At 57.4% G+C, this 23113-nt stretch overlaps 2 protein-coding genes across 2 annotated transcripts in view; one reads left to right on the top strand and one right to left on the bottom strand.

The window, feature by feature from the left end:
- The window catches only part of ADCY7 (adenylate cyclase 7), a 57962-nt gene extending 41928 nt beyond the window's left edge, over window positions 1-16034 (top strand). Inside the window, exons 10-26 of the mRNA XM_077751243.1 lie at window positions 129-261; window positions 3767-3958; window positions 4100-4134; window positions 4662-4745; window positions 4970-5051; window positions 6220-6317; window positions 7079-7163; window positions 7537-7662; window positions 8364-8444; window positions 9169-9362; window positions 10141-10231; window positions 10627-10782; window positions 11283-11429; window positions 12277-12381; window positions 12624-12738; window positions 13321-13445; window positions 13644-16034. Coding sequence (XP_077607369.1) covers window positions 129-261; window positions 3767-3958; window positions 4100-4134; window positions 4662-4745; window positions 4970-5051; window positions 6220-6317; window positions 7079-7163; window positions 7537-7662; window positions 8364-8444; window positions 9169-9362; window positions 10141-10231; window positions 10627-10782; window positions 11283-11429; window positions 12277-12381; window positions 12624-12738; window positions 13321-13445; window positions 13644-13790 — 1996 coding nt within the window. The 3' untranslated portion in view covers window positions 13791-16034. The remainder of the gene's footprint in view (window positions 1-128; window positions 262-3766; window positions 3959-4099; window positions 4135-4661; window positions 4746-4969; window positions 5052-6219; window positions 6318-7078; window positions 7164-7536; window positions 7663-8363; window positions 8445-9168; window positions 9363-10140; window positions 10232-10626; window positions 10783-11282; window positions 11430-12276; window positions 12382-12623; window positions 12739-13320; window positions 13446-13643) is intronic.
- A 1262-nt stretch (window positions 16035-17296) lies between these two features.
- Window positions 17297-23113, bottom strand: part of BRD7 (bromodomain containing 7) — a 41369-nt gene continuing 35552 nt past the window's right edge. The window contains exons 13-17 of the mRNA XM_077751293.1: window positions 21806-21862; window positions 18938-19046; window positions 18520-18663; window positions 17851-17994; window positions 17297-17529 (exon numbers count right to left, since the gene is read on the bottom strand). Of these exons, the coding sequence (XP_077607419.1) occupies window positions 17474-17529; window positions 17851-17994; window positions 18520-18663; window positions 18938-19046; window positions 21806-21862 (510 nt within the window). The 3' untranslated portion in view covers window positions 17297-17473. The remainder of the gene's footprint in view (window positions 17530-17850; window positions 17995-18519; window positions 18664-18937; window positions 19047-21805; window positions 21863-23113) is intronic.

Below are 23113 nucleotides of genomic sequence, written 5' to 3'. Positions count from 1 at the left end.
CGGGGTCAGAGGCATGGGTCTGCTCTGGGCGGGGGGTGGGTCAGAGGTGGGAGCGCTGACTTCGTGACGCTCCCGCCCCGGGTGCCAGCCTCCTCCGGGCCCCGCTGCTCTGACTCGTGTCTCCCCAGCCGGGTGCACATCACCGAGGCCACGCTGAACCACCTGGACAAGGCCTATGAGGTGGAGGACGGGCACGGGCAGCAGCGGGACCCCCACCTGAGGGAGATGAACATCCGCACCTACCTGGTCATCGACCCCCGGGTATGAGGGCTCTGGCTGGGGGCGGGAGGGCCTCGCCTCGGGGACCCTCGGGAGCAGGCTCCGCACCCCGGGGGAAGACACCCATGGAGGGGAGAGTGCTTTTCTCTTCCAGGCTGTGGAGATGTGGGGTAGCGGCCCACCTGGGGTGGGAGTTAGCCCCCCGTCACGCAGTATGTTCTAAGCTCCAGGCAGCTTCTCTGGGCCTCAGTGTTCTTGTCTGTGAAATTGGAATACCAACAATGTCTACCTTAGCAGGAGGAAGAGCCAGTCTGAGCCAGGCACTCACCACTGTCTGGGCACCTCATAAACATTCTAGAAGTGATCATCACTGGTACTTTACTTCCTAGATTTTGAAAAGACGGTTTGTACAATGTGCTTTGGCCAAGACTCAGGAAAGCAGGGAAGGGTTGGGGACCCCCAGGCAGGGGCTTCGGTGTGTCCTGGGTTCTGCCCCCCAGTGGCTGCCTAGCTGGCTGACCCCAGCTTGCTCAGGACCCCGCGGTGGAGTAGGTGCCGGGCTGCCTCAGGCCCCAGGCCCACGCAGGCCCCTCCTTCCCGCCGCGGGAGGCCAGCTCGTCTGGCAGCCTCGGTGAATCATCCTTGGGATCCGCTCAAGAATGTCGGCCACGGCAGGCTCTTTCCAGCAGCCTTGGCCCGACCTCCGGTCTGTGGGGGAGCAGAGGGCCAGCCTGTGAGCCTCCGCGGCCCCGGGCCGTCATCCTGCTGCTGTTCCTCAGGGATGGGAGTGGGTCAGCAGCCTCCCTCCCCTGCTGCAGGCCGTGGATGCGGAGTGAGCATGTGGGGAACCCTTTCCGGGTACTTGGGGCTGTCACGGAATACAGTGCGCCCCCCCCCCCCCCATACCTTCAGCTCTGGGCCCCACCCTCTTCTCTACCCACCCCTCCCTCCCGAGTACTCCTTGGCCCCTGTCCCTCCACTGCCAGGTTCTTTGTACCCCAGGATCCTTGCTACTGTTGCCGTCTCTGCCCACAGCCATCTTCGCTGTTGCCAATGCTCCCGTGTATTTGTCCTCTTTGCTTATTTACTGTCCGCGTGAGCTGCACGTGGGCCGCCTTGGGGTGCGGGACCCCCTCTTCTCCAGGCCACAATCCCTGCACCTCGAGCGGTTCCCGGCAGTGGAGCAGGCGCTCAGAGAGCCCATGAGCAGGTGAAACGGAGTCCTAGCCCAGCCGGGCAACCACAGGGCTCCTGGGCGAGCCTGGGTCTCACATAAACGGCAGAGAAGACGTTAGCATGAGCGTGTCTGGGGCAGGGTCTCGGGCATCCGACACTTTACCCAGCAGCCCTGCCTGCCCCCATCTTAGTTGAATGTCATTCATTCACGGACTTGAAGATACAGAAGACACGAAGGGACGTTGCGGACAGTTCCCCCCACGGGCCGTGTGCGACCGGCCTGTCCCCGTTAAAGGGACCGTGTGGGCGAGTTTCTTGAGTGTCTTGCACAGACAGGTCTGTGCACACATAAATAGACGGAGAGATGACCGTCTGCCCTCGCTAAGTGCAGGGTCACGTGCCCCACCCTGTGGTTCCTTGCTCTCCTCCCCTGATGATGTGCTTTGGAGACCTGTCCTTATGTACGCAGAGGCCACCGCGGGCCAGCTCAGGGGCCCCTCCTGTTGTGCCCTGTGGGTTCTGCCCCAACTTGGGCCTCTGTGGGCTCTGTCCACCACCGTTTCTTCGGTGTGAGGATACCAAGGGCGTAAGTGTCCAGAGGTGGCAGCTGGGGGTCACCTGTGGGCCGCTAAAGATCGCAGGTGCACCCCGGGTCCCGCTTCTGAATAGGTGCATTTTTACTCTGAGCTGATGGATCTTTATTTACTTATTTATTATTTGTTCTTAAATTGTTTTAGCATTTATTTTTGAGAGAGAGAGAGCATGAGTGGGGGAAAGGCAGAGAGAGAAGGAGACAGAGAATCGAAAGCAGTCTCCAGGCTCTGAGCTGTCCACACAGAGCCCACCGTGGGGCTCGAACTCATGAACTGTGAGATCATGACCTGAGCTGAAGTCAGATGCTTAACCGACTGAGCCACCCAGGCGCCCCTATTTATTTTTTATTTAAACCAAAAAATTTTAATGTTTATTTTTGAGAGAGAGAGAGAGAGAGAGAGAGTGAGCAGAGGAGGGCCAGAGAGAGACAGACACAGAATCTGAAGCAGGCTCCAGGCTCCGAGCTGTCAGCACAGGGCCTAGTGTGGGGCTCGAACTCGTGAACTGTGAGAACATGACATGAACCAAAGTCAGATGCTGCACCGACCGAGCCCCCCAGGCGCCCCTGAGCTGATGGATCTTCAGTACACATTTATTTCCTGGGGAGCCCGGGCGTCTGAGAAGTGCTGGTGACCCTGAACTTGAGCGGCCAGGTGCTGTGTGGGCGGAGACAGTATGGCCACCCCTTGTCCCCAGGGCAGGTCGCTCTCTGCAGGGCACAGCACGTTCGGGACCCCAGGACCTTCCACAGAGGCTGGATTCCAGCTGTTCCTTCCGGAGGCCAGACAGACATATCTCAGGGTTTAAAAATGTTTCTATCCCGAAAGGAGGCTGGAAGTTTCCAGGCAAGCTGCCGCCTGTGGCTCCGCGAGTGTTTGTGGCTGTAGGTGCTGGTCCGTGTGGGTGTTTGCAGAGACCTATGGGGATAGGGACTCCTGGAGGGCAGGAACCGTCACGGGGTAGGGGGACTTGCAGATGACCCCAGCTTGTCTCTGGGGACCGTGGCGCTCTTTCTCCTCGCTCCCCCTGTTCCAGTCCCAGCAGGGGGAGGAGATCCCCAGCTGTGGTTCTTTGTGGGGGAAGGGGGCCGTGGAGGAGGCAGGGCCTGGCTAAGGCACCCAGACACGGCCACGGCAGGTCCGTGGCGAGTGACGGTCCCTGCCGTGGTGTGGGGGCCACACGAGGGGACTGCCCTGGACCGCAGCCCCCAGGGGTGGGGCTGGCCCCTTGGTTGGCCGGCACTCCTCCTCTCTGGGTTCCTGGCCCACACTCCTCTTCCTGCAGCTGCTCCTTCAGGAAGGACATGTGCCGGCCACATGCCGGTGGGCAGGGTAGGCTGCTTGTGGCTTTCCTAGGCACTGTCTCCCCAGGGTGTCCCCGCGGGGAGAGGCCAGTGGGCCTTCAGGGCCCGAGGACAGTGTCTGGTTCCAGAGAGCTTCACGGGCCTAGTGGGGCCTTAGGGCTTAGGGCTTTAACCCGATCTTTCCCTGGGGACATGGGGAAGGGTCTGAGGAACCGTGCACAGCGGCGTGTGACCCCAGTCTCCTGGCCGCCTGGGGAGGACAGGGCTGGAGCCCAGCCGAAGGGAGCCCTGGGCCGCAGCCAGTCCCCAAGGAGATCGCAGACCCAGCGGTGTGTCTGCCATTTTCTCCCTCCGCCAGCCTGGCCAGCACTCTGAGCAGCAGTCGGTTTCAGGGGGGAGCAGGATAGGTACGGGGGGCCCCTACCTGGGCTGGGGGGCGGGGACCGGACAGGCCGTGTGTGTGTCTGCCCGCAGAGCCAGCAGCCGCCCCCGCCCAGCCAGCACCTCCCCAAGCCCAAGGGGGATGCGGCCCTGAAGATGCGGGCGTCCGTGCGCATGACCCGCTACCTTGAGTCCTGGGGGGCCGCACGGCCCTTCGCGCACCTCAACCACCGTGAGAGCGTGAGCAGCAACGAGACCCCTGTCCCCAACGGACGGAGGCCCAAGGTAGGACCCTCCCTCCCAGCCTGCTCAGCGCCTGCCCCGCGTGTCCGAGGGCGCGGGAGATGATAGCCCAGTCTCCGGACAGACTTAGGGGTCCTGTGTCACAGAGTAACGGTTCCCCCTCTCCCTTCCCTTCCCTTCCAGGCCATTCCCCTGCGGCGCCACCGGGCCCCTGACAGGTATGTGCACTGTGCCCTCCTCTCTGTCAACCTGTGGCCCCTTTTCCTGGCCAAGTCCTGCCCCTGCCACCTCCTCCAGGCAGGCTGCCTTGACCATCCTCTGTCCAGGCGGGCAGCTCTGAGAGGCCCAGCCTCGACCGTGGAGTTTGCCATGGTTTGGCTCAAAGCGTTTCTAGGAATCAGAACTTCACAGTAAGAGAGTGTGTACCCACCCCGTGGCTGGGTGGGTGGGGTGGGTGTGATGGAACCGTGTGCGCTTAGCGGAAGAGGCTTTAGCTGGGGGCCGAGGTCTGCCCTCTGCTTCTTGTTGGGCCGCTGGCCGGCTGGGTGATGCTGCTTGAGGCGGGGCCTGCCCAGACCTCTCGGGGCCTCAGCGGGACCCCCCATGTCCCCCAGGCCTTCGCGGGACCCTCCCATGTCCCCTGGGAGACATCTGGGGACCCAGTTGGGTGACCCCTCTCGTCTGTACTCCTGCCTTCGTGCAGGTCGCGGCCCTGGGGTGACGCGGTTTTGTGTTCCCGATCCAGGAGTGCGTCCCCCAAGGGGCGGTCTGAGGACGACTCGTACGATGAGGAGATCCTCTCGGCCATCGAGGGGCTTAGCTCCACGAGGTGAGACTCTGAGGCCTCTGCTTGTCCCGTCCCCCTCGGTGGGGGTCCCCGTTTGGCCAGGCCCACCCTGCACTCTCGTGCCTGGTGGCCCAGCTCCAGCTGTGTCCGCGGTGGCCCCTTCGCCTCCTTAGGGGGGGCCCGTCTGCTCCCCCATCTCCTCCCGAGGGTGGGCCCCCTAGTCCCCCAGGCCCCGTGGCTCACTGCCTGTGTCCGCCACCCCCCAGGCCCTGCTGCTCCAAGTCCGATGACTTCTACACTTTTGGGTCCATCTTCCTGGNACACTCCCACCCCTGTTCTGGGAGGGTGGTGGGGAATCGCTCCGGCTGGCCGTGGTCAGGGGTGCGGGGCTCACCTTCCAAGGACGCCCCTTCCGGTGCTGGCGGCTCCGCTGATGAGGGCCAGCGCCCGCCTCGGTCTCACGTAGCAGCCTTGTAACTAGGAAAAAACCGCAGCTTAGTTCTGTTCTTGAAAGGGGCTGAGTGCTTCTCCTTTCTGGCTGTAATGTGCTTTTGTACCACTGCCAACTGTTTACTTACTTATTGAGCACCTACTGGGTTCTGGCAATGTCCCCAGTACACGCGTTATGTCACTGAAACCTCACGGATGGGACGAGGGGGCCGCCACTACCTGCATCACAGACCCCGGGAGCCCGCCGTGGCCCCCAGTGTGACCAGTGCTGGGCCCCCTCCCCCCTCTCAGCCTCCAGGACTGGGGGGGTCTTTCTCTAGTGGGGGCTCCCTGAGCTGGGAGCTCCCCAGGTGCGGAGCTTGGGATTTGGGGGAAGTGTGGTCATCGAGAAACTAGCCTGGCAAGCCTTCCAACCAGCACTGTGACCTTGGGGCAGGCGGGGTGGGGGCTGCTGGACTCTCTGAGCCTTGGGGTTTGGTTGGTTTGTTTTTTATTTATTTTGAGAAAGAGAGCACGAGTAGGGGAGGGGCAGAGAGAGGAGGAGAGAATCCTAAGCAGGCTTTGCACTAAGTGAGGGGCGTGCTTCCACTGAGGTCTCATGACCAGATCATGACCTGAGCCAACATCAAGAGCCGACTGAGCTGTCCGGGTGTGCCAGCCTCGGTTTGCTCATCCGCGGTAGGAGCACTTACGGCTGGAGACCATGAGATTGTGTCCAGTATAGAGGGGCGGGTGGCACGAGCTAGCGGCTCAGCCCCAGAGCTCAGACTTGGTTCCCACTACAGGCTTGGGGCCATCGGCTCTTCAGGGACCTGGGAGATCATTCCGAGCCCCCGGGCGGGTGGGGGAGGGGCAGGGACGGCTCCGGAGGTTAAGGAGCCACGCCCAGTGGAGCTCAGGAAGGTATTCGGTCATGGTGCTGTCCCATCATCACCTGGAACTCCAGGAGGGTGTGAGTTGTCTTTGAGGTGATTAAAGTGGAGCTGGGGTGGGCGATGAAGGGGTCAGAGCAAGGGGCCCTGTGGTGGAGCCTCGGCCACTCCTGACAGTCGCTGTCGCCCCCCAGTACCGCCTGGCGCCCATCCCCCGGGCCCGCCACTACTTCGCCTGCGCCAGCGTTGTCTTCATCTGCATCCTGCTCGTCCACGTCCTGCTCATGCCCAGGTCAGCCGGGCGGGCGGGACGGTCTGGCCCCGCTGGGGTCGGGCCCGGAGGGGCGGGGACCTGGCAGTGACCACCAAACACGTGCTGGAGCAGTTTGACAGACGAAGGGGCTGGGGTTGTGGCCGCACATCTGGGGTCACTAGTGCTTATTTTCGTCTTCACTGTCCAGCTGCAGGCCTCCCCCCACCCCCAGTCCCCTGGGGGCCTTTCCACGTGCCACCATGGCCCAGGCTCGCAGACCATTGCCCTCTTAGATGTGGGAAACCGAGGCTCGGAGGGCCGAGCGCCCTATCCGGGTGCATGGCCAGGACATCAGGAGCCATGGAGATTGGTGCTTCTGCCTCAGAGGCCCTGCCGGGTCGGGGGCGGCGGGGGGGGGGCTGAGGTCACAGGGAAGGAGTAAGGTCAGCGACTTGGTGGTTTCTGGAAGGTGGGTTTGGCCAAGGGGTCTGCTAGGATTGGGGTTAGTATGTGCCGAAGGACAAAATGGGAAGCACTTTTATGCGGCGCTTCTGTGTGGGACAGGAGCCTACAGCCTGCGTGACCACCCCTTCCTTACACACGTGGCCCGGGCCCTGCGTGCCGTGGCTGGGGCGGCGGGACCACAGTGCCCAGAGACCCCTGTGCTGCGTGTAGACAGTGGTCTGCGAGGGGCAGGAGGTGGCCGGGAGCCGGGGGACTGGGGTGCTGGGCGGGGGGAGCATGCTGTGGCCCGGCCCCGGGCAGATGGTCCCCCAGAACTAATGTTTTCTCCTCTGCAGGACGGCGGCCCTGGGCGTGTCCTTCGGGCTGGTGGCCTGTGTGCTGGGGCTGGTGCTAGGCCTGTGCTTTGCCCACGAGTTCCTGGTGAGTGGGGCAGCCCGAGTGGGCACCTGGCCGGGCGCCGCCCCTACGGCCCTCCCGCTGCCTCCGCCCTTCCCCGGAGCCCTCCGCACCCAACTTTGCCCCTCCGGCCTGGCCGCCCGGCCGCCGCGTTTGCTGAGCGCCCCTCCCAGTAGTCTGCCCTCCCAGGCTGCTTGCTGGTGGCCCTGAGCGGCTGTGGCTGTCCCCAGCCCGAAGGGTGGGCGCATCCCTCTGTCTGCACCCCATGAGTGCTGAGCTGTGGGCTGGGCATGGGCACGGCGCACCTGCTGACTGTCCCTAGCACCCTCTGGGCCCTTGGACGGTGGGCTCCTTGTCCGGATGCTGGCGCCGGCCCCCTGACCCCGTGCCTCCACAGAGATGCTGCCCGGCCCGAGGGACGTTGCAGGCCATCTCCAAGAGCGTGGAGACCCAGCCCCTGCTGCGGCTGTCCCTGGCCGTCCTCACCATCGGCAGCCTGCTCAGCATCGCCATCGTCAACCTGGTGGGTTCGGGGGCTGGGGAAGGTGGGCCCCAGCAAGGCACTTCCTGGGTGGAGGGAGCCGGTGTTTGAACCTGGGAAGCTTCAGCNCCCCCCCCCCCCCCCCAGAGCCTGGGGGGCAAGCTCCAGGAGGTTCCCGAGGGCGGCCTAGTTTGACCACGAGCACCCAGGCCCCCGGAGAGCTTGCGTGGCCAGCCCCACGAGGCCGCGGCATCTTGAACCAGCAGTGTGCTTGGCATCCTCCGCCGTCTTCGTGGTCCCGAGGCCCCGTCTTCCTCTCTCTGAGACTCCATTCCTTTGCTACAGGGCGGCCCCCCGGGCACAGGCTGGGGAGGACACGGAGCCCCTGCTTCTCAGGCCTTGCTCACTTGCTCAGTGCTGCAGACAGCACCTGTCCCTGCCGGTCCTCCCGGCTCTGACATCTAGAGCCGAGGTGTCTCCATGTCCTGGAGACTCTGTGCCCACCACACTCCGTGTCACCTGGGGAGAAGGGGGCTCATGGTCCAGGCCGATCCCAGCTTCTCCCCTGCCTGCCCCCTCCCCCCATCAGCCTCTGATATTCTGGGGACAGTGTGCGCATGTCTTCATTTCACACCCTTCTCTTCCCCAGACCCCTCNCCCACCCAGCCCCCCCCTGGGCCCTGGCAGGTCCTGGAGTCCCAGGTCCCTGGACCGCCCCTCATGGTGACCTGCCTCCTCTGTAGCCGCTGATGCCTTTCCCAGGCAACCAGACGAGCTGGACGGATGCGGGCAGCAGGGAGCCGGCCCTGTGCGAGCTCCTCCCGGTGAGTGCGGCCGGACCTCTGGACACCGTGTCCCCCCACCCCCGGCTGCACTGCTCCCGTGCAGCTCGGGACGTTGAAGGCACTCATTTGGAGTGGTGGTGAATCCAGGGCTGGTCTCTGGAGGGCAGGAAGGTTAAGGGACAGGGGGGTGGAGCGGGGACAGTGAGGACAGCCGAGGCATGTAGTGGGGGCCGGCGGCACTTTGGGCGGTTGTGTCACAGGGAGGGGAGGGGGACAGTGGGGAGCTGGGGCAGGGGTAGGTTTGATCTAGATCTGGGGGCGCGGGCATAAGTGTCAGGGTGCAGAGCTTGGTCTTTCTGGGGGCAGTGGGGAGCCACAGCATGATCTTGAGCAGGAAAGGAACGTGAAGGGCAAGCCCCTGGCAGACCTGGAGGCAGGGAAGCCGTCCGGGTGTGTGCACGTACTGCTGCCCCCACCTTAGTCGCGTCCGCACGCCGCCTGCGGTTCTAGTGACCGCCGCCTCTTTTCCTTTAGACGAGTCCATGGGCCTCAAGTAGAAGTAAAAGTACAGTGAAGTTTTAGCTTCCGCCGTCTGCTTTGTTAAGGGAGGCCATCAAGGCAAGAGAGGCGTGCTTTAGACACGCTGGCTCCTGACGGGTCCCCCGAGGGGGCGGGGCTCCGGGTCAGTGTGCTGGGGGCTCAAGGCGGCCCTCTCCTTGGTGACCCCTGGTGCCTCATGGTGACCGCCCCCTCCACTCCCCAGTATTACGCCTGCAGCTGCATCCTGGCCTTTGTCGCCTGCTCCGTCTTCCTGCGGATGAGCCTGGAGCTGAAGGTCATGCTGCTGACAGTGGCCTTGGTGGCCTACCTGGTGCTCTTCAACATCTCCCCGTGCTGGCAGTGGGACTGCTGCGATCAAGGCCTGGCCAACGTCACCAACACCAACGGCACCCTCAGGTGGGGCCTGCGGTGCTCTCCGGCAGCGTCCCCTTTGGTTCTTGTGTCATTTCAAACTGCGGGACAGCTGCGTCGGGGCCCGTCTGGACTGGACGCCTTGTGGGGGCGGGGGGGACCCACGGTGGCACGGCTCCCGAGCGACGGTCTGCACGCTCAGAGCTGAGGAGAGTGGCTCGGTTGCAGGTTCTCTGGGGGACGCCCCTAGTCCCACGGAGGCCTCCCGGGGGTGGGTGGGGGGCGGCCTCAGCTCTAGTCCAGGCCCCCTCCTTGAGCCGCATCCTGGACGTCCATAGAGTTCTGGAAAGAGCAGTTGTCTGTCACCTGTGGCCTGGGAAGGCTGGTGTGTGTGCGCTTTTGGGGGCTCTCTGCCCTGGGGGTGTTGGGGAGAGGGGCGCGGCTGCCCTTGAGCTTAGAAGGCCGGGATCTGGGGACCCAGAACCAAGTCTGCTCCCGGGGGGGTCTGCCAACCTGGAAGAAGTGTCTGGCCGCCCCCTCACCTGGCGGACTGCTCTTCCTTCAGACTTCGCCATGGCTCTTCCTGGTCGTGCAGGGTGAGCCGTGGTATCGCTGCAGAGAGGCCTCCCCACCTCCCACACCCGCTTTTCCGTGCAAGCGGACGTTCTTTAGCGTCTCGGCCACGAGCTCTGACAGCAGAGATCTCTGTCCCATTCACGCCTTCCCGTGGGCTGGCTCAGAACGGCTGGGTCCCCCGGCCCCCCAGCCCCCCTGCACCCAAGGGCTGGGGATGACTTCTGCCTTTTCCCTTCCTGCCCAGCAGCTCCCCGTTCTGTTTGTGGAAGGACCCGAAGGCGATGATCGACTTCTACCTGGTTTTGTTCTACGTCACCCTCCTCATGCTCTCCAGACAGGTACAGGCCGCGGCGCCCCTGTATCCCTTGCTCAGCTTGGAGGGCGAGCTGGGATGGGGCGGGGACTCAGCAGACTCCGGGCAGACAGCCCTGTAGGGAAGCTCTGAGCCCTGGGGGAGGGGTCCCCGCGTCCTCACCTCCCATCAGGACGCCAGTGACCTTGGGTCACGTGGGTCACTTGAGAACGGGGTCGTGGCTGCTGGGGTTCTCAGGCCACTGGGAGGTGACTGTTGAGTTGGGAGACTTGAGCCGGAGACATTTGCCAGGGACAGAGGGTGGAGGGTGGATGGGACGGCTCAGCAGAGCCAGGGTCAGAGCCCTGCGTGCTGCCCGGCCCGTGTCGTCCTGCCCCCGCTCGCTGCGGCCAGGACACTGACGTGCCCCGCCATCCGCAGATCGACTATTACTGCCGCTTGGACTGCTTGTGGAAGAAAAAGTTCAAGAAGGAACACGAGGAGTATGAGACCATGGAGAACGTGAACCGGCTGCTTCTGGAGAATGTCTTGCCGGCCCATGTGGCCGCGCACTTCATTGGTGACAAGCTAAATGAGGTGCGGTGCAAGCAGGGGCTGGGTCGTTAGGGCACGGAGTCTGAGGGCCCAGGTGCAGTCCGGGGTCTCGCCCCCGTACGACGGGGCCGACAGGTCCGGGCGGTTGCGAGGACCGGGTGGGCGTCCAGGCGTCTGTGGTCAGGACAATCCGGTGGACGGGAACGTGTATTTCACCCATTCTGGGCAGCAGAGGTTCATAGCTGAGGAAGCAGGCCCAGTGGGTGCGGAAGCCAGGTCCCCAACTACGACCTCCTCCCACCCCGGGGGCTCTGGGCCTCAGCCAGGAGGTCCAGGGTACTGAAGAGCCAGAGGCAGCCTGGGCCTGCTCCGCCCCCACCAGTGGACTCAGTCTGACTTTTGCAACAGTCCCCAGACGGGCTGTGCCCCCTCCCAAGCTGGGTGGGGCGGCCGAGGAGCCTCGTCCTGTCTGCTGCTCCTGGTCCCCTCGCGGGGGCTGGGTGGCGTAAGGTGGTCTTCTTCCTTCCCCGCCCCCACCTCAGGACTGGTACCATCAGTCCTACGACTGTGTGTGTGTCATGTTTGCATCCGTGCCGGACTTCAAAGTCTTCTACACAGAGTGCGACGTCAACAAGGAGGGGCTGGAGTGCCTGCGTCTGCTGAACGAGATCATCTCCGACTTCGACGAGGTAGGCAGGAGTGGGTGGGGCCTCCGGGCTGAGCTCCTCCCATCGCCGGGACACACCTGTGCCTTTCTCCTCCCTTTCTTCCTAAGTATTAGGTTATGGTTATCTTCTCCGGGAGGGGCCTTTGAAGAAGTGGCAGTTCCTTATCTGCCGTTTCGGAGCTGGCCCTCCGCCTGACATAGGGTCAATCAGCCCAGCCGTAGCCTTAAGTAGCCTAATGCCATGTCCCAAGGGCCAGGCCCTTCACCTCGCTGTGTCCTCATTGGGAGGAGGGTGAATGAGTAAAGGTTTCCGGAGACCATTCACATAACTTTTATTACAGGACATCGTGTTAATCTCTTACTGTGCCTGACGTACACACTAAAGCTCATCGTGGGGATATACAGGGAGGCAGGAGCACACCGTACAGGGTTCGGGACTCTGTGGTTCCGGGCATCCCGTGGGGGACCTGGAGTGGATGGTGGGGGGCGGGGAGCTCCTGCAGTTTGATTTCCAGCAAGTCTACACCATCAACAGTTTCCGAGGAAGTCAGTTAGTTTGGACTTAATTCTCAGCTGCAAACAGTTGACCTTCCTGGGTGGACACTTCTGGGCTGCACTTGCTCCTTACACAGGAGCATGCAGATGCCCAAGGAGGGGCGGAGGAGCAGATGGACAAACCCCAGGGAGGCCTCAGATGACAGGAGCAGCCGTGTCCTGTGTCCCCGCAGGGACTGGCTGTCCACTCACACGGGGAGGCCAAGCACGAGAACTGTTAGCAGCAGGGGCGGGAAGGACCCCACCCCTTCTCGGACCCCGGGGTGGGCCCAGGCTGCAGCTGGGCCATACGGCTGTGTCCCTTCGTCCCGCAGCTGCTCCTAAAGCCCAAGTTCAGCAGCGTGGAGAAGATCAAGACCATCGGTAGCACGTACATGGCAGCTGTGGGGCTCAGCGTCCCCTCAGGGACTGAGAACCAGGTACAGAGCTGAGCTGGTGGCCTCAGGTCCCAGCCCCACATAAGGGGGATTCCACAGTCCCCAGACCTGTCACCTGACTTTGAGGAATACCGCTTCCTGCCCTGTCTTATGAGCCAGGGGCAGAGGCCCTCACAACTCAACCCAGGGGAGGCGTGCGGTGGGGGGGTGTAGGTGGCTACCTCCCTGTCGAGGCGGGAGGCCGGGGCAAGGGACCCCACGGCCCCCGTGCACATGTCCCACAGGACCTGGAGCGGCAGCACGCGCACATCGGCATCATGGTGGAGTTCAGCATCGCCCTGATGAGCAAGCTGGACGGCATCAACCGGCACTCCTTCAACTCCTTCCGCCTGCGAGTGGGTGAGGGCCCAGGCGGGTAGGCCGGGCCGGGCCACGCCGGGCGGCTGCGGTTGGTCCCGGAGACCAGCAAGCCCCGTTCCGGTCTGACGGCGCACTTGACTGGCCAGCGGGGAAGGTTTGAGAACCACCCCCTTGATCATATACCCCAGCGCCTGGGTAACTACTTTTTGCACACTGTTAACGAAGTTACCTTGGAAAGTGTTAAGTAGATAGGAACGTATCACTACAGAACACGGGGAGCCAAAAATCATGGCCTGGAAACCGTAAAACACACTGCGGACAAAGCAGTTACGAAGCGGACTACTCTGTTAGCTAACGGGGCCGGTGCTCAAAGCCCATTCATGCTTTGTTGGGAGACGGGGAGAGGGCGAGGTGCCGCCCTCAGCCCGACTTCTGGAGCGAGCAGCCGGTATGCGGGCCGCCCGGGAGCACCTGTCCCACGTACCGAGTGAGGGCCCCCGTCACGGGCTCGGGAAGCCCCTCCAACCTGCATTTCAGGGTTGGTCGGCGCTTTCTGTGGCTGCTGCTGGACTGCAGCCTCCTGTGTCCCTGCGACCTGCTAACCGCAAATGTCATCTTCAGGCATAAACCACGGGCCTGTGATCGCCGGGGTGATCGGGGCACGGAAACCTCAGTATGACATCTGGGGAAACACGGTCAACGTCGCCAGCCGAATGGAGAGCACTGGAGAGCTTGGCAAGATCCAGGTACAACCCCACTGCGGAAGGCCATGCCCTGGGGGAGGAACCTCCCAGAGCGGGGGCACCGGGCATCCATCAGCTTTGTGACTCCAGCCTGGACAGGGACACCAGACGTGTGTGCTGTTTGGGGCCGGTTCCTGGCTGTGCCCTCAGCAGCAGGCGTTCCTCCTGCTTCCCAAGACTTTGGTGTCTTTTCCTTTTCAGGTTACTGAGGAGACGAGCACCATCCTCCAGGGACTGGGTTACTCTTGCGAATGCAGGGGACTGATTAACGTCAAAGGCAAAGGCGAGCTGAGGACTTACTTTGTCTGTACAGACACTGCGAAGTTCCAAGGGCTGGGACTGAATTGAGGGCTTCTGCTAGGGGAACGTGCCGGAAGCGGGGAGCACCCAGACCCCCGCCAGGCCCAGGGGCAGTCGCTGCCCTGACAGACGGCTGTGTGTGGACTTGGACTTGTGCTAGAGGATCTCTTGGAATGTGCACCAGACCCCGGCCCGAGGCGACCACCGCGCCTTGCCACACACAGGCAGCTGGGACACACGTGGAGCCCCTGGGTACCAAGAGACCTCCGAGCAGGAGCTGGACACACACCCGGCCACAGCCCGCGAGCCGCCCAGCGGGACTGGTCTTTCCTACGTCCAGAACCACGCCGAGTTGCCCGGGATGGACTGGGCACGCCTTTCTCCCAGCGGAGCAGCCACAGGACTGTAAATCTCTCACACAGGCACCCCGGAAAAGAGCTGAAAGGGGGTTTTCCATCTAGGGTTTCACACAGTAGGGTGAGAACACACGACAGACGCTTGCCACCGGTCCGCTCTGGCACGTGTCTGATTTAAATGGGTGTATTAGTGGAGGTTCTGTCCTTTATAATCACTTCTTAGATGCCAGACAAAATCTCTTCCCTCCAGTGTGCGGTCTTTTTAACCACGGACATATGACCACTGACGGGTCGGCGGGGCCGAAGAGCACGGCCGTCACTCGGCAGGACAGCGAGGAGCGGCACAGCCCGGAAAGAAAGGCACGGCCTCCTGGCCCTTTCCCTGAGCGGCGTGCGCACCTGAACACCCTCCTGAGCTCCATCCTGCTTCCTGTACTGGGAAGGAATGGGGTCTTATGTAGACAGAACGCAGCCTGCAGTGCTCCCTGCCTTTTCTTTAGTCCTCACAGCTCACCGGCAGAAGCTTCAGGATGAAAAGCGCGTCCTCCACAAATGCGCAAAGAGGTTCCAGCACCTGGGAAGCCAGCCCGCTCAGCCGCAGAGATGGACTTGTTCTGAATGGAAGGGATCGAGTCAGATGCAAAAAGCCAGGTTTGCAAGGCATGTCTCACGTGCTGCAATTCTAAAAGAATCAGGTCAGCCTTCGCTGCGTTTCAAGGTTGAGAAGGAGCCAAACTGCTTGTTCCTCTTTCTGAATCAGCTTCACCTCCGCCTCCCCAGAGCACACCTGGGGTTCACTGCAGAGCAGGGACGCCCAGCTGGGAGGCCTCCAGGAAGCCCCTGCAAGTACAGCAAATCCAGCACACGGAGACTTCAGAAGCTTACACAGCGCCGCAGCCAAGGGCAGGGAGGACCGGGCCTGAAGCCGCGGTCTGCGGGCTGACGCGCCTTGGAAGGGGCGTATCTAATTCTCACAGGGTGCCGGGGGCACCAGTGCAGGTCCGAGGTCTGAATGTAACTGGAATAGATGTGAACGAATTACAGGAACTTGCTGGATACAGGAATTTTGTGGCAAAAATGCTATTAAGGGGAATAACTTTACTTAAACTGTTTCTGCACCAACTTCCCCTACGAAGGGCTGGTTTCAGGGCACTACCCTGAAATCTGTACGCTTAACTCAGCAGTGGCCTCCTGGGAAGTCAGGAAGGTTCTGCCCCTGATCCGAAACAGACACACACAGGTGCACTGGGCCTCTCCAAGGTGGACGTTCTACTCTCGTAATATTCGAATCACTTTGCTCTTCCAGCAACAGAAATCCCAATTAGGAGTTTAAAAAGTAGTTACCATAGGTTTTTATTTCCAGTTCAAGCACTGTGCTCAGACAAGAGTATTTTGGAGGTTTTTAGGTTTTCACGTGCAGACCGTGGTGCATGATGGACCATAAAAAGCACTCAGTTTTCATCAGCCTGTTTTCCGGTCCCAAGCCCTTTCACCACCGGCGCCATTTTGTCTTAGGACAGGACAAGTATCTTTTCTAACACTGACCTTTTCTAGGGGTCAAGGGCTTGATTAAGGGTGGACTCCCTGACTCTAGTGAAAATCAAACCTGACGTTCTCTGGTTTACTCATTAAGATTTCCTAACAGAGAAGAAGATCATTAACCAGTTTCTACACTGTGTATATAACGGGTCAACGTACAGAAACAGGTTTTGAGGGTGTAACAACTAGCAATGACTCTGCATCCGAGTATTGATAGATCTGTAACATTTGTTTCAAAATGTTGTATTTCATTTTTATTAAGTACCAGTGTTTCTACTTTGTTTAGCATTTCATACATTAAATTAGCAATGTGGAAAACATGAATGTCCTAGTGTTTTGAATTTAATATTTTCTAGGTCTCCAGATCTAAAGTTTAAGAATTACTGCCTGAATTAAACTCTAAAAACACTTGATAAAACATACTTAAACAATTTTAAAGGTCTTCTGGCATATGGTTTTAAGTAGGTGTTTATTTTTTCATTTTTTAAAAGTCTGGAAGAGAGACAGTGCAAGTGGGGGAGGGGCAGAGAGAATCCCAAGCCGGCTCGTGGGGCTTGAACCCAGGAAGCTATTAGATCGTGACCTGAGCCAGATGCTTAACTGAGCCACCAAGGCGCCCCTTTAGTAGGTCATTTTTTACTCTCCTGAAAGAATCCCTTCTCTTTCACCCTTCTTGTTCTTGCTAAATATTAGTTTTCAAAGCCAGGACAATAAAAATAAAACGACTTCCAGCCTGGGGGTTTTACAGACGGCTCTGTACAGTCCGAGCAGGGCCATAAATGTGGCTTGTTCACTGAGCGAGGCTGCAGTGTGGTGCCAGGGATCGGAGGGGGCCACACGTCTCATGGTCTCCCACTCAGCTACCTGCTCAAGAAACTGACCTTTGCGTTTCAGATAAAACTACATGACTGTTAGTCCAAGGGACACGCGGAGGCATGGGTGACCCGGGAGGAACGGTAAACAGAAATGTAAACTTTAAGCTCCACGTTCCCTCTCTTATTTAGCTTATCCTTTTACCACAGTTCTAAGTGACTCTCAAAAAATGGGAAACAACAAACCAAACAGGACCGCCAGACAAGTGAGTGCTAGGAGACTCCTGGGGTGACCTTTGGGGGTGGGGGAGAGGGAGGGTGGCACGGGGGGAAGCACCTCCTCCATACGGCGTCACTCCCCTCAGGTGCACAGGGGAAACACTAGCAGATTCTTAAAGTGTGTTCGGTGTATTGCCTCCACGATGTGACAACGGGAAACCTCACTGGATGGGGGTTTTAAAGACATGTCTTTGCTCTGGTCCCGTCTGTGCCCCCGAGGGAGCGGCAGTATCACTATCTGACCCAAACACGCCCAGGTCCCCTCCTCCTTTCTGCTCCAGGGGGCGGCAGGTCAGAGTCCGTGCCAGTCCTCCCTCATGGGCCCTTTCTTTAAATAAACCATCCCGATGAGATCTGGTAAGTCAGGAACTAGCTGGTGATAATTTCTCTTATGAGGAGTTTGGCAAACGTGGAAAAATGAGGGACTTCAATTATTTGGGGGACTTGCTGCTTTTAAGGAATGGTCCTGAAAAGGCTGTTTTATTTCCTAAGTGCTTCTCTATCACTTCATCCTCAGACCCAGCCCCGGGAAAAGGTCAAGGTGGCTCAGCTGATCACACGACACACCTCGCGGTCCCTGGCTCAGCTTTATTACCTAATAGAAGTCCAATCTCTGGAACGTTAAAATTGTTCCAAAGTTTAATTAAAAACACAATTTACAAATATTTAATATCTTCTGAAAAGCATCTCCAAGTTAAGAATGAAAAAAATATGTACATAATACATAATGAAGTACCAGTTAGCTTCAAATCCCATCCAGTCCACACTCGGCAACACCGGTCTTTTTAGGCTCTTCAAAATCTGAAAAAAAAAAGTTACAGCTTCATTTAGCACTTCTCCCCTTTTAAGGAAAAGGTAAAGGTATCATCCAGAAGACTGAGTGCCAACAGCCCTTCTTTACCATGTCTGAGGCTGAAGACTAGAGGTACTACTGGGCTATCACTGTAGCTCTTTTGGCAAATGCGTGAAACCTTTATTTCCTTTACATCTTGTCTAAAGAATTAAGGAGTTTATACATCATCACGGTGCAGCGACAAAAACCCTTCCAGGGTTACTTGACGGACAGGACCGACGTTCCTCTTACAACAGCCTTCCATTTTCCCAGAGACGCGGGGCACGTACCTTCCGTTAAGTCTACGAAGTTGTTTCCCATGACGGGGGAGGGGACGGAGATCCCCATCGCTTTCCGAACCCCGTACATGCTCACGACGTCGCCTGGAGTGACCTGCTGTGCAAGTTCTTTCAGATTGTTGGTCACTTGTTCAGCTAGGAAGGAAAAAAACAAAAACAGTTCTAGGTACTGAAACGTGGTTCCTTTAGATTAAAACAAAGTCACAGCAACAATACAAACTTGACCCTGGAACGACAGGGGTTTGCACTGTGCAGGTCCACTTATACAGGTTTTTTTTTTTTTTTTTGATAACGCAGGCCTGTAAATGTTATTTTCTCCTATGATTTTAATCCTTTCTTTTCTCTAGCTTTACTGTATGAATTAGTATAGAACATACGAGCCTGTTAGGCGACTGTTTTTAGGTAAGGCTTCGGAGCAACAAAGGGCTATCACAGTAAAGTTTGGAGGGAGACAAAAATCACATGTGGATTTTCAACGGTGCAGGGTGGGTGGGTGGCTGGGGTCAGCACCCCCAACCCCCACGCTGTTCAAGGGTCAACTGTGTCAACGCAAAAATAAGTCACCCACAGTTCATGTCGGCGCGGCCTGACAGCGCCATCCCTTCTCAGTTTTCCCTCTAAACGTCCCCCGACTCTCCTCTTCCCGCACGTGCGACCTACCGAGGTGCATCTCCCTGTAGGAGGGGCCCAAGAGACAGATCATGTTGGGAGGGGGTCTCGTGCTCAGACGCTCGTTCTGGGCTTCCTGCAGCTCTCTGAGCAATCTGGTGGTCTCGTCAAGTTTCTTCTGGAACATTTCAGCTTCTGTACGGTGCGAAGAATAACATGCTTAAGAAAATGTGGACGTACTTGTGTTGCATCTTGTGCGGTAAAGGGAGTCCCGTGCTCTGGGGCTCTATGTACCGGCTGGGCTTCTCTCCTCAGAGGAGTGACCCCTTCAGAGGAAACCACCGCCACAGGCACGCTTCCCCACTCGCGGACACACGGCCAGCCAAGACTTCCTGCGGTGAATGGCTGTGTTAATCTGTACTAAGGTGACGTTAAATCTGGACGGCCTGGGTCATGAAGTGACACTCACCTTCAGAGTCAAAAACTTCAATAGGAGCGCCAAAATTTGTAACTGCTTTCAGTGCTGTGAACCTGTCCTGGTTACTGGAGTCTAAGCACCCTGCTGGCTCTACTGTAATCTGCTTTTAAAAACAAGAAAAAAAGAAGGAAGAAAGGAATTATTCGAGCTTGTTAAATCCCACAGTGCTAGAATGAGAAATCAGTAAGATAGCTTGTGTGTAAGATAGCCAAGCTGTCCCACCTATTTACTCTGCAGTTAGTTTTGCCACCTACAGAAAATGTCTTTCCAGAATACTTTAATAAAGTGCCATTCCCAAAGCCTGGCCAGAAAGCGCCCCGTAATGCACACTCCTCTGCGGTGACCCGGCGTGTCATCATACGCGGCCTGCTCCGGGCGGCAGCCACAGACAGACTAAAGGAATGAGGGGCTCGGCAGTGCCTGCACTGTGACAAGCTTCTGGGGACTGTGACAGTGCCTCGTGCTTCCGAGGCTCACAGGCAGTCCACACGCCTGCAAACCCACAGCAGAGCTGCATGACATACTTCCAGTCTCTTCCCTGCCACAGAGCCAGGCTGTCAGCATTGCATGGGAGAAACAAAATCTCAGAAAGGCTGGGGCTTTAAGTTTGGAATTACAAGACTCAGAGTTTCCATAACCCCAATACTACTCTTTAGGAAGAGACTGACCCAGATAACAAGTTACCAGAAGTGAACGGTTCCACTTAGCCTTTGGCACGGCCCTCGACACATTTATGACAACAGCCGGTCTCTCCGCCTACACCGGGCAGGCGTGTGGAGGATAAGCATCGGCACGTACTTGCGGCTCTCCACGGCGGCTGGGCCCTCACGACCCCACGCGGTGGGCTGCTCCCCTTTTATCAGCTGCCTTTCCCATCCTCAGGAGTTCCTGCCGCTCACTAGGCACACGACCTGGCCTGGCTCCTCCTCCTTAAAACATGGTTTGGCAGGTGCCACATCCGCATCTGTCTTTCCTCATCTCCTCAGGCTTTCTTCCCCGTCAGTTACCAGGCTCACATCTGTCCACTCTCACGTCCCAGCTTCCCTCTGCTCCTCTAACGCTCTAACCTCTACCTCTGTCCCCACCGATTTACCAATACTGCTCTGATGAAGGTTACAAATGCCACCTGCCACTCTCACAGGGCTCACAGGCAGTGGCTGACACCAGACTCCTCCCTGCATGTCTCTCTCCTGTGGTTTTTCTACCTCAACCACTGGTCTTCTCCAAAGTTCTGTCCTTCAACTTTTTTTTTTTTTTTTTTAAAGAATAGTGTCTTTGATAAATGTATAGGAACATTTTCTTGACTTTGGCCTGAGTGATGATTTCTTGGGTATGAACACAAAAGCACAGCAACAGAGGCAAAAATAAAGTGGGATTGCAGGAAACTAAAAATCTTTCGCATGGCAAAGGAAACAATCAACAGAATGAAGAGAGACAACCTATGGAATAAAAGGAAATATTTACAAACCATGTTATCTGATAAGGGATTAATTTACAAAATATATAAGGAACTCAACACAATAGCATCAAAAGACTCAAAAATATTTTAAAAATGGGGAAAGGACTGGAATAGATATTTCTGAAAAGAAGACATGCAAACGGTCAACATGTACATGAAATGGTGCCCAACACCACTAACCAGCAGGGAAACAAATCAAAATCACAATGAGGTATCACCTCACATCAGCCAGCATGGCCATCAAGGACGACGACAAAGCAAGAGACAGCAGCGCTGGTGAGAANGGGGGGGAGTACGAACTGGTGTGGCCATTACTGGAAACAGTATGGAGGTCTGTTTCTCAAACCACCAAAAAAAGAACTACTATATGACCCAGCAATCCCGTGTCTAGGTGCATAGACGAAATCAGCACACGCACGCACACACACACGCGTACACACACAGCATGGAATATCGTTCAGTCTTCAACAAGCAGGAAACGCTATCACTGTCACAACACGGATGCCCCTGGACCTGTCCTTCCACCTTTACTCAGGGCACGGGTTCCCTTGGGACAGTCACGTTCACTTGAATGATTACAGTAATATCCTCCCTTACGCCAACGACTTCCAGACCTACACACCTGCCGTCAGACTGGGGAGTCCCAGGTCTCCCCTCCAAGACGTCCCCAATCACCGCCGCGTGGGGAGCTCCGGTTCCCGCCATGGATGGGTGCTCTCGAGCCCACGATGTACCTCGTGCACCAGGCCCTGCTGATTTTAGTTCTACTATGCTTCTCTGTCTTGTAGGCCGTTGTTCCCTTCCACGCTGCCACACTGTCATCGTACGGCTCAGTCAAGCCCCACGGCGCTTGACTGGTCCCTCCTCCAGCCTCTCTCCCCTGCACGTTTTCTCAGAGCTTCCTAGCTTTAAGGGTGAGATCTCAGCTTCTCGGACTGCATGTATGACCCTCTGTCACTAGACCCTCATCTACACAGCCTTTCCTCCTCGACCTGACAGCCCTGGGTCACACGCCTCCTGTGCTCTCTGCAAACATGCACTGTCCTCTCAGGTCCGTTTGTCCCGACACACGCAGGTCTGCCCATTTCAGACGCCAGGCGCTACTTGCTGGGAGAACGGCCGGCCATCCTTCCAGACCCAGTCCGCCCCGCATCCCTCTATGAGCATGTCCCTGGCTATCCAGAGCAGCTGGCTTCCGATCCGTCTTCCTACAGTGTCCATTTACACTGTGTGGTAACTGGCTTGGGCTCCCTTATTTACATGCATGTGCGCTGTACTAGCTACTACTACACTCCCCACGGGCAAAAAGAATTGTTTTATCTAAGGATAAAATAAGCGTTATCATTTAGGCCTTTTAGCTTATCCTCCATTTAAGTATTTTTAATGAAGAATATAATCACCTCCATTTCTTTGGCTGTGTCAAGGGTCCTAGTCTGGCCTTCATCTTCAGGTGATGGCTATAAGAACAAAGAAAACCAAGTTTTCATTAAAACATATTCTATTAAGGGAAAGCAAAAAATATTAAGAGTTTCAAGGCAATGAATAAGCATATGGATTACTGGAATTTATTTAAAAACATTTTCTAATGCTTATTTACTTTTGAGAGAGAGAGAGACTGAGTGTGAGTGGGGAGGGGCAGAGAGAGAGGCAGAGAAAGGGAGACACAGAACCTGAAGCAGGCTCCACGTTCTGAGCTGTCAGCACAGTGCCTGACACGGGGCTCGAACTCATGAACCGTGAGATGACGACTTGAGCAGAAGTTGGATGCTTAACCACCCAGGGGCCCCTGGATTACTGGAATTTAATTTTTAATTTATTTTTCAGAAGTTTATTTGAGAAAGAGCATGCACAAGACAGCAGGGGAGGGGCAGAGAGAGAGAGAATATCAGGCAGGCTCCATGCTCAGTGAGGAGCCTGAGGCGGGGCTCCATCTCATGACTGAGATCATGGCCCGAGACGTTATCAAGAGTCAGATGCTTAACCAACTCAGACTCCCTCTCTCTCTGCCCCTCCCCTGCTCGTTCTCTCTCAAAAATAAACATTATTTTTTTAAAGTTTTATTATGATTTTTAAAATCAGTTCCCAATCTCTAAAAAGTATGAACAATGTGTCCTTATATATAACTTTTTAAAATTTTCTAAGATGTATTCTGAGATGTGCTGAATCAGTGGACAGAGTAATTTTACATTTCAAATTTTTTGCCCTATCAGCCAAATGAAAGATACTCAATTTCAGTTTAACACTACTAATTAATTCAGATTAATTGACGTGGGTCAGAGTAAAACTGTTTATGAGCTGACGCGAAGATGCATGTTTTGGAGGTCGCGTGAGGGAAGCAGGCCGTGCACTAGGGCTGTACAGCTGTGCTCAGAGAACCAGACGTGCTGACTCAGCGCTGCTGACGGTCACCCAGGGACCAGCAGCCACATGCACAGCGAGGGCAGAGGACAAGGCGACAGCAGCCACAGCCATTGGGAAGAGCTAGGACCCTGAGAGACACAAGGCTCTTCTAAGCGTGGACAAGGACAGTGTGGAGGTGGACTTGCCTCTATACCAGGAAGAGCACTTTCTGGTTCTAACCTCTGAGCTGGGGATTGACCAGGTGACCAACTACATCCAACTGAACTAGAGACTTGTAAACTAAGTATCAGTAACAGCAAAAGAGGAAGTTTCTTACTTTGTTCCTTGGGCCCCCGCCCCCGCCCCAA

This window comes from Crocuta crocuta, unplaced genomic scaffold (assembly GCF_008692635.1).
Source record: "Crocuta crocuta isolate KB4526 unplaced genomic scaffold, BGI_CrCroc_1.0 scaffold124, whole genome shotgun sequence".
In the NCBI taxonomy this organism is placed as follows: Eukaryota; Metazoa; Chordata; class Mammalia; order Carnivora; family Hyaenidae; genus Crocuta; species Crocuta crocuta.
Note: the sequence above shows the minus strand (reverse complement) of the source record. Positions and strands in the feature narration are given on the sequence as shown.